This window comes from Gorilla gorilla, chromosome 11, assembly GCF_029281585.2.
Source record: "Gorilla gorilla gorilla isolate KB3781 chromosome 11, NHGRI_mGorGor1-v2.1_pri, whole genome shotgun sequence".
NCBI classification, from domain to species: domain Eukaryota; kingdom Metazoa; phylum Chordata; class Mammalia; order Primates; family Hominidae; genus Gorilla; species Gorilla gorilla.
In genome coordinates this window covers 45,488,667-45,503,942 of record NC_073235.2, presented here as the reverse complement: position 1 = coordinate 45,503,942, position 15,276 = coordinate 45,488,667, and the positions used below count along the sequence as shown (strand labels likewise).

The following is a 15,276-nucleotide window of genomic DNA, read 5'->3' as shown; positions in this document are numbered from 1 at the left end:
TAGAATTTTATTACCCACTGATTTCAAGCCATACCCTAATATTTTAAAAAAGTGTAGTAGCTTATAACTATTGCTACTCTAAAGGAAAATATGAAGGGAATGTCCTGTGGGAAAAGAGTCACAGAATGGGTAGTTGGAGAGAAGAGGCTGGACAGAAGCAAGCTGATGCTTGTCTTTCAATAAAAACCCTGGATTCCTGAACAGCGATGGTGAAGATGTTGAAGATGGCCAAGCTATCACAATTTTTATAGGCCTTCTTGAGCTATGTTTATTTCACAAGAAGGAGAGCCTTTACATTTTTTTAAATTAATATGTAACTCAAGTTACTCTTTGTTTAAGTTCCAGAAGGCTTCCAGCAATGTGATTTACATAGCTAGTCAGTTACTCCTTGGGGGAAACTGGCAAAGAATCTGGCACCATTGTTATGCCCTCTAGTTATGCAAATAGATGGCAGGGGGAAATGACAGCTTCTCAACTTCAGTGGTGTGAAAGAAAAATAAAAACTGGGACCTCAATTTACTAGGCCAAAAGGAAAAAGCTGAAAGCTGAGTCGTACTAGAAGCTGCCTTTCCTGTTTTTCTTAAGCAGATAGCTACAGATAAAAGGTTAAATCCTACTCTACGTTCACCTTATTTTATGTAAAGTGCTGATTTACTGAGCATGAGAGGAATACATAATTGATTATTCCCTTACCTGCTCCTTCTCTCTTGCACCATGTGGGTTACCATACCCTTCCTCTTTCCCCTCCAGCCCACTTTTCCCTTTACTGAGGCCCTCAAAATTATCTTTGTAGAAAGGCACAGACCACAGTTTCTGTGATTCCATTTTTATTTCTTCTGGGCATGTACTTATCCTTGGAATAATAGACTTCTAAACTGAATGAGACTTGTCTCAGATACTTTTTGGTTGACTATGGGAATGAATGTTCTGAACTATCTGAATGCTCTCCTTGAGGTTATTCACAGTTTGTGGTTTTGGCCAACCTTAAAGCTAAATGAATTGGAGCATACATAAGTATACTTTGGGTGGTGTTAGAACAGGTCGAGGGTGTTTTTTCTAAGACACCTTAGTGAATCTATTGTTTCCCTTTGTCAAGCACTTAACACAGTCTAAAGCAATATTCTCTTTACATATTTCTATGTCACACCTGATTCTGATCTCTTTAAAGACAGAGATGGTGGGATTTTTTTCTTTTATTCTCTATTTTCTCTCTGTCTCTTTTTAAACCCAGAGCCTGACATAAAATGAGAGGTCATTATACATCTGAAAGAATAAAATTTCTTGAGTGTAATGTGCACATCAGCTGGTATTAGACAATGGGAGCAGGGGATGAGTACTTCCTGCTGGAATTCTCTCCAGTGGTTTGCAGCTGTGTTTCCCAATCACACGGAGGCTTGCAAGCTCTTAATTAGAGGGAAAGCTGCTGCAAACACCCCAAAGGTCACTGAAGGTATGAGGATGGGAGTGGTAATGCAGCCATCATTGCTGGGAGCTGTTGCCAATGAAGCAACTGCCTAAGAGACCTGCCAGAAGGAGATAAAAGGGGTATGGAGGGGCCAGTGTATTGGGGCTTCCCTATATGAGGGTAATTGGAAAGAGTAGGCTTGAGGTTCTGAGAAGGAACAGTGATGAATGCTGGCACTATCTCATTCAGAAAGACTTTTGATGCTTATTGACATTTAGGCAATGCCTTCTTGACATTTAGGAGCAAAGTAAAATTTGTGGGTTTTCAATATTCTCAAGAGAGACAATTATGTAGACTACAGAGACAGAGGTCTCAGATTACCAAGAAAATAAAGGACCAAGAAAAAGATTATATATTTTTTCTTTGATGTTTCTAAATGCTGACACCAATTTGCCATTATATGATTAGTTTATATATACATACAAAATATATATAATGTGTATATATGAGATTAGTTTATATATAAATATATATTAGATGTATATATGATTAGTGTGTGTGTATATATATATATACACTAATCATGTAATGGCAAATTGGTGTCAGCATTACAAACATCAAAGATACAATCTTTTTCTTGGTCCTTTCTTTTCTTGGTAATCTGAGACCTCTGTCTCTATAGTCTACATAATTGGCTATGTATGGCAAATTCATATATATATGTAGAGAGAGACCTCATCTCTGTAGTCTCTCTCTCTCTCTCTCTCTCTCTCTCTCTCTCTCTATATATATATATATATATATATATGGCCTCTGTCTCTGTAGTCTACATAATTGACTATAAATGGCAAATTCATATATATATATAGACAAGACAATACTGTGGAAAGAGAGCTTTGGTATCAGCTATAGCTAGACTCCAATTCTAGCCTTTACTTGCCAGTTAAATTGCCTTGAGGAAGTGCTTAAACTCTCTCAGATTCACTCTCCTCAAATGAGCAGTGGTGAAAACTTACTGTTAGGGTTGCTAGGAAAATTGGAAATACATGTCAAGTACCAGAAACACAGTAGGCCATCAACTGTAGCTATTATCATTCACATTTTTACGAAGCATTATTTCAGAGACTAGATTCACTGTTTCAGCTCTGCTTGCTTAAAGTAGACATTGACAAGATTGTCAAATCCAGAGATGAGAGATAAGAGGAGGGAAGAAAATGAGCATTTTGCTAATGAAATTTAAGGGAAAGGTGTGAATTGAGAAGGTATTAGAGAGAACTGACAGCTGGATGGATAAGAGTAAAGGGTTTGGAAGAAAGGAAAAGCAAACCAATCCTGAGCCCCTAAACCATTGTATAATTTGCAGGTACAATAATCACGCCACTTTAAATAAAGCATATGCTTGAAAGAGCAAATTTCAGCTGTTTCTTTTTACCAGAAAAAAATAATTGTCTTTACTTACTGTCAAAAGTAAGTATGAAAACCAAGAAAAATTAAATAAATTCAGTCATGCTGTTCTCTTCTACAGTCTTTCTCTGGCTAGCAAGGACCTCACACAAAATGTAGTTTGTTTGATTTATTTCTGAGACTCAAGATGGGAAAAATAGCTTAAGATAATTTTTCAAGGTTAATTTAGTTCATTTAATATTTAATGACTTAACGGAGCAGTCTGCATGTCCTAAATGTGTCAAAGAATAGAAGTGGAATTTGAAAAAGAACTCAAAACTTACAAAAAGCATCTTGATTTTTTAGACTAACTAACCAACCATTATAACTTATTCTGTAGAAGCTTCTGATTCTTTTTAAACAGGAATACAGTTGTGCTTTTTATGCAGTATTGTTCTATCAAATCAACCTGGCCCACTTGACTGCTGATGTACACACATTTATACATTCACTTGTCTAGCAGGTATGTATTTAATGATGAAAGACTATGTGCAAAGCACATGAATCTGTGAAATTTGCAAGGTCTACCCTCAATCAGTCATTGAACACTCTACTGAAATAGCTTCCTAAATTTGAGAATTAAAATAGGCATAGAAGTAATTATAAGACAGTGCAAACAGTGGCCAATGATACATTTTTCATCATGGTGTGGAAGTATAACAGGAAGACAGATATATCCTGATACAGAAAAGTGAGAAAATGTTGCCAATAAAAGTCAAGGATTTCATTTGCAGGTTTCTACAAGAGTCAGTCAAGCAATGTACGAGTTGGGCCTGCAAGAAATACTTTATTTTACACTTCATTGTAAGAATATCATAAGCATGAATACACACACACACACACACACACACATAATGTTGTGGTATTCATATAGATATATTCACCAGCTATGACTTGGCTTCAATGGTGGGCTCAGTGGGTAAACACGGACGTTGTGTTGAAGAGCTTAAGCCCCATCTAAGGGACAGAGCTGCTACCCAGTGTTGCCACCTATAGGAATGAAGATCCATTGTTGTCAAACTTCTAATTTTTTGGAAGATATTTGAAACCAGGAGTTTTTATATCAAATCTCATCATTTCCTATTGTTGGCATATGACTACATTTTAAAAATACACCATGTTTGCTAATACAATGAGGGCCTACACAAAGCAAATCTCTAGGACAAGTTGTAACCTGTGAAGCAAGTAATGGTTGACTGGGAATAGAGGAAAGGAGAATCTTCACTTGTGGGAATATGTAGGTGGAGGGAAAGCTAAAAAGGAAGACAAGGAGGCACAAAGTAGGACACTGAGACAGGGAATATATACAACTTTTGGCTTAGCTGATATATGTTATGTGAAGAAGAACAGTGGAAAATATGATACTGATAATTCAGCATATGCAAAATCATAAAGAGCTAAAGTTATTTGCATTCTATTCCACAATCAGTAAAGGAACAATGGTCATCCTGTGGGAGAAACATGATGCAGGAAATTCAAGTAGGCAAAACATGGTGCCAATCACAACCGTCCCAACAAAGTCCAACTGACTTTTCAGACACATGGTGACTTTTAACCTTTATTCATCAATTTACCTAGTAGTCTTATTATAAAGTGGATTTAAAGCAAGTATTTAATTTGTCCATCATGTACTAGTGACAGTTATATCTGGAGATAGCCCCATTTAGATATAAAATAAAGGAACAGTCTCCCATAAGGTATTTTTCTGCTGAATACTGTCAACATGAATGGCCTATTCCTCAACCAAATTTACTTTATCTTAAAATATTTATTTACATACTGAATTTGATAATATTGCATAGACACTATGGGACAATTCTCGAAGACACTGCTTCTAAATTGCTTCCTTTGATGCCAGTTTTTATAGACAATATGATGATTATCTTCTTTGCTCACCACCCTCCTCCATAAGATAGATTATCTGCTGGGAAAATATTTTCTCTTCAAATCAACTAACCTTTCATGTTGACATCCCTAATCTTGTTTGTATAAATAATTTAACTGATGAAAGAAGTGAATTTCAGAGAATGGTGTGGAATAAATCTCTCATATTTTATTGGGATTTTTTTTTCTGCCCAAAGCTCTTTTGGAATTCCATTTTTATTGCCATGAGACATAGACCTCCTTTTCCATTTTTATGGAGGGTAGAATAAATTAGAACTGATGTGTACATTTCACATTGGAACACTTTTATTTTTCAGTTTAACAAAGACTTAAATCTGCCTTCCTTGGTTAGTCAAGAGGCATGAAAAATGGAATATTCAAGAATATACTCTGGGCTTTAGGCAACTTAAGTATTTTATGAAACATCTATCATCTACAAAAAACTTAAGTGTAACACTCCCTTCGGGAGGCCCTAGGTTTAGCTGTTATGCCAATGAATGAGGCTAATTCAGGAGAAATAGATATCCCTCATGGCTTTGATAAGGGTGGCTGCAGAAGCAGAGATCCTGATTGACAACCAGGAGGCTTGCTTTTCCCAGATCTGTAATCCTATAACAACATCTGGAGGCCAGGCTTCATTTCCATTGAGAATTAATCATTATTTCTCAAATGGTCTATTTAATCAAAAGCTTAAATTAAACACCTGATGAAGACTTCTTAGAAACAGCTCAAAATTTTCAGATTCTTGGGCACTGATCCTCACCAATATATTTTGACTTATTTGACATATTTTAGGCTTCCACCTGCATGGATTTAAGACTACAGATTGTTCACTATCTGTCTGAACAAAACAATCTTCCACTATTTCCAAAATGAAGAGTAAAGACCAATTAGCTAATGGAACATTGCATCTAAGCTTTATGTCATTTTCCCCTACATCAAAATACAGGTGTAAATTCCTTAATCAACATTTTTCATAAGCAGATATAGTATATCTTTTATCACCCTGAAAATATGTGTCAAGTATATATACACACATACATATACACATATATAAGCATAGCCACAAATATTTACAAATATATATATGTGTGTGTTTGTGTGTGTTTAACATGTCTTTTTCTTGAATTCTGTGAATAGAACCAAAGGTGAGTTAAACTACAGGAGTTCAGTACAGATACTTTATTTCTGATGCTTATACGTAACCTGTTTTTATTGTCACTGAGGGAATGAGGATGAATAAAAATGATTTCCCCTGAGATAAAAAAAAATTGTGTGCATGAAATGGATCTGTCCTTTCATACCTTCATCTTTTGAACTGTATCATAATGACAGAGCATATTTATTTATTTATTTATTTATTTATTTATTTATTTATTTAGAGACAGAGTCTCACTCTGTCCAGCAGGCTGGAGTGCAATGGTGTGATCTTGGTTCATTGCAGCTTCCACCTCCTGAGCTCAAGTGATACTCCCACCTCAGCCTCCGGAGTAGCTGGGACTACAGGCACACACAATCACACCCAGCTATATTTTAATTTTTTAAATTGTTTATATAGACGATGTTTCAACATGTTGCTCAGGCTGGTCTCGAACTCCTAGGCTCACGCAATCCACTTGCTTCAGGCTTCCAAAGTGCTGGGACTACAGGCATGAGCTACGGCGCCCACCCAACGGAGAGTTTTCAAATTCTTGCAAAGATACTGCAATTGCCTCCTTTCGTCCACTTGTATTTCATTCCAATCTATTCTCACCACCATATGCAGTATATTTCTTTGTAAAATTAATATAAATATGGCTCTTTGAATGGCTAAAACCTTTCAATGGCTTTCCATGGGTCTTCAGGGCAAAGCTAAATAAATGGCTTAGTGGGACCTTCTTTAGTTGGCCTTTGGTCTGCTTTATAGACTTGTCCTCCCTTTTCTAAAATTATACAAATTACACTGAAATACTTGCTTCCCTGCAATCCTACCAATATTTTTAACTTTCTAGAAGGGATTTTACCTTATAATTTCTACCCATATTCTATAATTGGCTCAGATCTCATCTTCTTTAAGAAGGTCTCACCCTGACAATCCAGGTTAAATTAGGTGTTTCTATTTGCAACTCCTTTATTATAATTTACTGACCAAATATGCACTGATAAAAGATCCAAATGCATACCACTCTATGGTTCTACTACAGAAACAATAGCGACAGGATTCTTCTTATACACTAAGATCCTATTCGGTGAATGGCCAGTGACAATAGCAAAATGTCTCTAATGTCAACAATTTCTGGTAAAGATGACTTATTATTTAACATTCCAGTATTAAACTTCTATGAAAGAGGTTAATTTTTATGGATAAAAATTTCATACATTATGCTAATTTATATTTGTACACAAAAGTGTTTAGTACTCATTTATTCTAGCTAATTAATTGCTCAAGTTCTGATATTCCATGTATTATTGATATCATTCTACTGTAATAGAGATATTACAGAGATATTATTCTATTATAATATTACGACAGTTGATTTCCAATTTTCAGGACTAAAAGCATCACGGCCAAGCTTTCTGTAGAAATTTGAGGCTTGATCACTCAATCATTGTGTTCTAAAATAATCTCAAAATTGTTTTTAAAAAATAATTAGGACTATCTGAAGATAAATAGAAGGTTCACTGAGGTGGATATTCATATTTAAATGTGGTTTGGGTACCTGTGATTTTACTAAATGATTTTATTAATGATGTCTTTATTCGTATTTCTGATTTTTGCCTTAAATTATTCTGGATCCAGAAGTAATTCATTTTTATTCAAACTGCTTGGGCTATCATTGTGATTATTATTTTTTAATAATTTAAACAGTTTATGATTGAGTCTAAGAGATGTGAGACGTTTGCACCCAAACAAAGCATTATATGGCACACAAAGAAGTAGAAGCTAATAAAACAATGTTGGAGTTTGCAGAATTTGGTCTTCTTTTTAACCACCATTTGCATTCAACTTTTAGTAAGCTGAAAAAAAACAAATATGCCAGCATCCATTAGGTACACTAAAATGTGTAAAAGATGTGAGAAATTAAGGGAATCATTCATTCGTTCATTCAACAAATACTTATTTGGCTCTTCCTAACAACTAGGTCCCATTTAAGTTTCCATGTGCTTTAAGCCACTTTAGATGAAATTAGAAAGGGATGGAGGAGTACAAAGAGTTTGTGCTGAGTTTTTTTAAAAATAAGATTATTGAAATTTTTGTAAGTTCCATCTCTTAACTTTTTAAAACTTCAGTCTAGTCTCTCGAGTCCTGGCCAAACTGCTTAGATTATTCTTTTCTTTTTTTTTTTTAATTCTAGTGTGGAACTATTCAGTGACAGTCTTTAATAAAAAATTCTGGATATTTCACTTTCTGCCTAAAAAATCTCATTTCTTCATTATTTCTTTTTCCAACAAGGCTGGATAGTCCAATTTTTTTTCTTAACATGTTGACAACTGCTAACATTTATTGAGTGCTTACCATCTGCTAAGCACTAAGTATTTTTAAAATGTATACCTTTTCATTCTCTTTAGAACAAACCTGTGAAGTTGGCACTATTATTTTCCTAATTTGTTAAATGGACAAAATAACTCACATTAGTAAGTGAATTAAAACTATGCTGAAAAGTAATGTAGAGACCTAGAGTCAAGTCCAGGTCTGACTGTGTCTTCCTGATCTACACATTCTGTTAATGAAAATGCCATACTGCGTCTTAGAATAAGTATCCTACTCCATCAGGAACACACAATAACTAGTTCCAGGTGTAGCAAAACTAATAGCTGTTCTTGAGCATGCAGTAATACTTCATTTCCCAGAAAAGGTCATGGACTGAGTGTTAGTCAATGGAATATAAGTGGAAGTAAATGTTGCCATTTCTAAGCTAAGACTTTAAAGAAGTGAGTGTGCATTCCTTTGACTGAATCCAGACAGAGGCTGTGGACACAAAAGCCAAAGGCCACAACCATGAATCTTTTGGAAACCTGAATTAATGGATGGAGAGAAAGTTAATTCCTGCCCGATGCATGAGTAAAATATAAACATCTATCACTGTGAAGACATTTGTGACTGTATTTATTTATAACCAATAACTATTCTACCTAACACATCTAGTTCTTATTAAAATATTTTTCATTATTTATTTCCTATTTCTTATTATAATCTAAATTTGTGGGAAAGTCTATTCATACCTCAAGATAATTTAGCCATACAATCTTGATTCCTCTTGCTTTATATCTTATTGTCACCTTGTCAATTTTCCATGAATTGTTTCAAATGCTTTGTGAAATGAGATGACAAAAGAAAAAAGGAAGAGAGAGAGCAAGGGAGAGAACAAAAATAAAGCAGAGCGAGGGGGAAGAATAAAGGGATAGAAAAAAAGGAAAAAGGAGCAATGAAAGAGGAAAGAGGAAAATGGGTTAGGAACAATGAGATCCTATGAGGGTATAATTGAGGAACATAAGAAATATTATATTTAGCCAACCCGAACCCCATTCCCAACCCCTTCCTCTTAGTCTCTCTCTACTTTAGGGCCATAGATGTGAAATATTTCCTTACTCATGCTCTTTCTTAGCTGCCATTTCAGGAAGCAGTGAGTCATTAGCAGGAATCTGCTAGGTTTTTTTCTGGGAAAGATTTAGCACTTAGGATGAAAGAAACAGATGAAGCTGCCCTGCTGCTTCTCCCTTCTTCCTTCTCTCTGCCTTAAATAGAAATGAGATTTCTGGATTTGAGACAAATATCTTGTGACTGTGATGGAAAAAGTCTGAGAAAACTCTAAGGAAACTTGGGAGATGGCACTCAGACATAATTGAGTTGCTGAGTGGACCCCAGCAGCCCCTTGCCTCAAGTCTTTCGTGGTGAGAAAAAGAAATCTGCATTTTTCACCCAAGGTTAACATTTGTTTCTTGTAGCTGAAAACATTCATCTTTGATTCAGAAATATTAAAAGAAAGACAGACCCTGAAAGGATGAAATTAATAAGAGATAGGTTAAAAAGGTCAAGAACAGAAAAGCTGAGTGTACTGGTCCAGAAAGATGGTGACATGATGATACAGTAGAGACATCTTGTGGATGACACAAATCTCTTTGGAGCATATTGATCCCAAGGCACATATAGGACATCCAGATGTAGTGGGGAGATGCAGGCTATTTCCTATTGTATGAGTAGCCTGGAGTCTGCACTTGACAGTGGTAGCTGAATTATGGCAGTGGTTAAAAATCACTAGAGATACAATGCAGGGGACAATCAGAAACATCTACAATTAGTGGGTGTAGGAAAGAAGTTCCTAGTAGAAACAAGTAACAGAATATGAAAAATATAGAAACATGGAAGTAAGACAGAGCTCCAAAAAGATGAGTTGGCACATCTTCATCTTGAAGAAGCATCTTCAAACTGATGTCTCTTGCCACATGCTGGCCCTCCCTTGTGATTGAGCTCTCTAACCTGTTTTCCTTGGCCTCCCCCACTTGCTACAATCTCAGGCCTCCTCAGTTAAGAAAAGCCTCAGTATCTTAAATCCATTGTGTGAATCAAAGTCATATTATCAATTGTTCTTTTTATTAATTAGTTTTCTTCTTTGATGACCACTTGAAATCTTGTATTTTCTCTCTCCTTCAAAATCAATTTCTATACCACCTACAATCAAACCACAAAAAGAAAGCTAACCATATAGAAAAATGGGCAACACACTTGAACAAGCATTTCATAAAAGATATATAGAAAATCAACAAATATTTGGAAGATTCTCAATCTTATCAATAATCAGGGAACTGCAAAATAAAACTGCCATGCATTACCACTGCAAACTACTTAGAACAGCTAAAATTATAAAGACTGAAAATAGTAACTACTGGTGAAGCTGTAGAGAAACAGAAAGTCTAATACATGCTGGTAGAAGAACAACTTTTTTGGAGGATTGGCATTATTGATTAGAAATAAATATACAAATACCTTATGGTCCAGGAATTCTAATTCTAGGTATATACTTAACAGAAATGTATATGAATGTATACCCCCCAAAATTTATGTGAATATTTAGAGTAGCATGTATTATTATATTAGTAGTTCTCAAATGAAAATAAAATCCAAATATCTACCCTAAATAAAACAGAAAAAACCTGTGATCTATTTCATACTATGTAAAAATACACTGAAATAGAAACAAAAACAAACAAAAGTACTGCTAGGTACTACATGAATGAATCTCACACATATAAAAGTCAGCAAATAAGCCAAACACAAAAAAAACTTTATAAAAGATGAGCATCTAAAATCCCAAATTTAGAAATCTGAAAGGCTCCAAAATCCAAAACTTTTTGAACACTGACAGAATGCTCAAAGAATAAAAATTTCATTGGAGCACTTGAGATTTCCAGATTTGGTGTGTTCAAGCAGTAAGTATAATGCAAATATTCCAAAATCCAAAAATATCCAAAATACTTCTTGTCTCAAATATTTCAGGTAAGGAATATTCAACCTGCATATACCTTCATATAAAGTTCAAAACTAGACAAAATAATGCATTTATATAAAGTTCAAAATGGACAAAGCTGACTATGTGGTTAGAAGTTAGGGGAATTATAAATTTGAAAGGGGGATGCTATGGTCTAAATGTTGGTCTCCCCAGACCCCACTTTTATATGTCACAACCTTATACCCAATGTGACAGTATTAGGAGGTCAGGGCTTTGGAAATGATTAAGTCATGATTAAGTGATTCCTCATGAATGGAATTAGTCCCTTTGTATTAGAGGCTTTAGAAAGCTCCCTTAGCGCTTCTGCCATGTGAGGAAGGGCAAAGCAACAAGGTGTCATCTGTGAAACAAACAGCAGCCCTAAGCAGACAACAAGTCTGCTGGCATCTTGATCTTGCACTTCCCAGCCTCCAGAACTGTGAGCAATATATTTATGTTTTTAAATTACCCAGTTTAAGGTATTTTGTTATAGCAGCCCAAGTGGACAGAGACAGAAGGTAACAGGTAGTATTTGGAAGAAGACACAATTGAGGATTCTGAGTATTGGAAATACTTTTTTTTCTTGATGGGGTGATGGTTACAAGGCCTCAAAATAACTCATGAAGCTATTTGCTTATGATTCATGCTGTTTTTGGTATACATACATTTCTTAAATTAAAATATATTTCACAATTTCTGTTTCTTCTTCCTTATCACATGACTATGAAGATTTTACCTCAGAACCTCCTGATTGACTCTCATTGCTCCATCCCACCATCATTTTGTATTCCCACCATGCTTTATTTCTGAAAACTTTTTTTTTGCCTCACATGTCCAAATCTACCAGTGACTGTGTCATGCCCTTTGTTCCCAGAATTTCCTATCTCTTTCTTGATTGACACCTTTAATTTCTTCTCTGCCTCTCTCTTCAGTTTTATTCACAGATGACCAGACCACCGGAGAGACCTACTGAAGTCTACATTTCAAAGAACTTTGCCTCACCTTGGTTGATAATAAGAGGAACTATAGCAAGAGGGTAAAAATTTGTTAGAATAATCTTGATAATGGATAAATCTACATCTGCTATATCCCCATTTGATTCCCATAGTATTGATTGCTTCTTCATAGTTACACTTAAAGCTGCTCATTCCTACCTTCATTTATTTGACTGAGAGTTCTATGAGACTAACTTGGTAGGCATTTATTATATTTTTTAAGTTAAAGAAAACCTGCAAAACATTTAACAAATGGCTTTAGCAATCAAAGTACTTAAGTATGAGATTGATGTATAAAACCTAAAATAAACAAATTTATTTTGTGTTTCAATGGGAAACAAAAGAAAGTGTCTCTCAACCACTTTATAATGTCATATTAATTGAGAAGAGTAGAAAGGTAAGGAAACCATCATTTAATAGCAGAATGTGTGCCAATCCATTTGGTGTTTTATATTCATCATTCTCACACTGAACCTATAAGGTGGGTGCTGTTATGTTAAATTAGCACTTTTAAAGAGAGATGTCAAGTAACTTGCTCAAGATTGTGTAACAATTAAATGACCTAGCCAAGATTTGAACCTCAGATTGTGTGATGGAAACCCATGGTCTTTCTTCTGTATCTTGCTGTCTCATATCTAGGAAGGTTAATGAGATATACGTGTATACTAAGGAAGCAGGGACTGCTGATTACTTGCATAACATTTCAAAATATGATTTTTTATTGGCCTCCCTTTATTTTGGTGCTTAACATTTAACATCTAAATTAAGAAGACATTATCTTTATATCTTTTGTAATGCAACACTTTCAGAGTTATCCGTCAAAGCAGTTGGAAGTCGTTGTTAGAAATTCCTAGAGACTGCTGATAACAGTGCTAAATATATTTTCATTAGTTCCATTCATTAGCTTCAATAACTGAATATATTAACTAGATCTCACACGTATATTAATCCCATAACTTATTAATGTTCAGAATAAAATTCAATTGTCACATTTTTAAATACATGGCTTGATTGCTGAATGAAATAGAAGTGCTATTTAAAGATTTTAAACACAAATTGTGACTGTTGAATGTTGCCCTTTTTTTTTCAAATAAATACTAAAAACACTTTTTACAAACACTTACATACAAAGAGACATGACTTCAAAACAATTTAACTGTGATTTAGTAGTGGGTAGGAAAAAAAGCTCTCGTTACAGGCAGCATAAAAAATTTTCAAGAGCCTTAGGAATAAAATGGCCTCCTTAAAGTAACTTGTATAAAATTTGATCTACTGATAAAATTGAATTCTGCATTTCTTCATCTTTAGATACTCAGCATTAAGTGAAAACTCATTTATAGAGTGATTTATAGTATGACAAAGTATGAGTTGAATTTTTAATAGACCTAGCATGTAGTTCCTATCCTAAGTATTTTGTCTGCTTCCTGGTGACTGACCAGCTGAATACCAATGGCATCACCTGCAGCTTGCCTGGCCTGCTGACTAGAGGCAAATGCACAGAGCAGCTGCTACTAAGGAGGTGAGACCACAGAAGTGGCCAAAAAAAAAAAAAAAAAGCAGTTTAAATAGAGGTGCCTGAAGCAAAAAAGAATACAGATTTTCTTTTAAAAATGTAAGATTTACTTGCTTTTTTTTTTTTTTTTTGAGATGGAGTCTTGCTCTGTTGCCCAGGCTGGAGTGCAGGGGCATGATCTTGGCTCACTGCAACCTCCACCGCCCGAGTTCAAGTGACTCTTCTGCCTCAGCCTCCCGAATAGCTGGGATTACAGGTGCCCACCACCATGCCCAGCTAATTTTTGTATTTTCAGTAGAGATGGGGTTTCACCATTTTTGTCAGGCTGGTCTCAAATTCCTGACTTCGTGATCCCCCTGCCCCGGCCTCCCAAGTGCTGGGATTACAGGCGTGAGCCACCGTGTCTGGCCCAAGGCTTACTCTTTCTTTTTTTTAACTTTTGAAATAGTTTTACTCAGACACAAGCTAAAGTACTTCACAAGTCATGCAATTAGAACATTCTTAAGTAGAGTGATGTTTGGAGTAAGGTGGGAAGAAGTAAATGGCGTGCATACCTTCGCTTGTCCAGCTTTTGTGATGGCAGGAATATTAAAGTGCTGTCCAGTGTAAAAATGCACCCCACTGAACAGGATCACTGCAATTGAGTCTCCTTCCTTCTCAATTACTTCAAGGATATCCTCTATTCTTAAGGTTTCTTCCCCCTAAATCAAGTTAGGCACAAGTTAGGTCATATCGATAATAATAAATTTGTAATTTCATATTGCTGATCTAAATTTCACCACGAGCTCTTTTGCATTATAAAATAGTTTTTTTTTCAGATTAAGGTTCTTTAAAAATCTGGCATAAGAGCAGCATTTGAGCATAATTTTTATTATTAAGAAATGATAATTAAAAAGTAAAAAGTGGTTTTTAAAGTGAAAGTCTTCAAAAGCCTAATTGCTTGATTTATTCTCTAGTTTTTAAAAATTAATTTGTACTCTTTCCATAGCTATAAGTTGTTTTCTCCTTATTCCTGACTAATAAAACACCACAAAGTGCAAGAAGTCCATGAAGTATTATATAGCAAGATAAATTATCAGAAATTGGTATTGCATTTATCAATCTGATATCCTGTTATTTTTTCCAAAGAAAGAAAGCATGCTGGGTGTGTGGCTCATGCCTGTAATCCTGACACTTTGGGATGCCAAGGTTGGCAGATCACTTGAGGTAAGGAGTTTGAGACCAGCTTGGTCAACATGGTGAAACTCAGTCTTTATTAAAAATACAAAAATTAGCTAGGTGTGGTGGTGCATGCCCGTAATCCCAGCTACCTGGGTGGCGGAGGCACGAGAATAGTGCCACTGCACTCCAGCCTGGGTGACAGAGCAAGACTCTGTCTCAGAAAAAAACTAAACTAAACTAAACTAAACCAAAGAAAACATAACACTTACACATCTTTTATCTGAGTTTTACCTAGCCAATATCTTCTATTAGATTAAGATTAAAATCTCCTCCAAACTAATCTAAAGCTCAAGACCCAAACAAGAAGAAAAATATCAATAAAACTGACTATAATAGAGGGTTTTTTTC

The 15,276-nt window shown here is 35.3% G+C and overlaps 1 protein-coding gene across 6 annotated transcripts in view; it reads right to left on the bottom strand.

Annotated features, from left to right (window-relative positions):
• KYNU (kynureninase) overlaps positions 1–15,276 on the bottom strand; it is a 288,310-nt gene that overhangs the window by 61,185 nt on the left and 211,849 nt on the right. For all 6 annotated transcript variants that reach the window (XM_055380094.1, XM_063694804.1, XM_063694806.1 and 3 more), the window contains one exon: positions 14,262–14,408. In XM_055380094.1, coding sequence (XP_055236069.1) covers positions 14,262–14,408 — 147 coding nt within the window. The remainder of the gene's footprint in view (positions 1–14,261; positions 14,409–15,276) is intronic.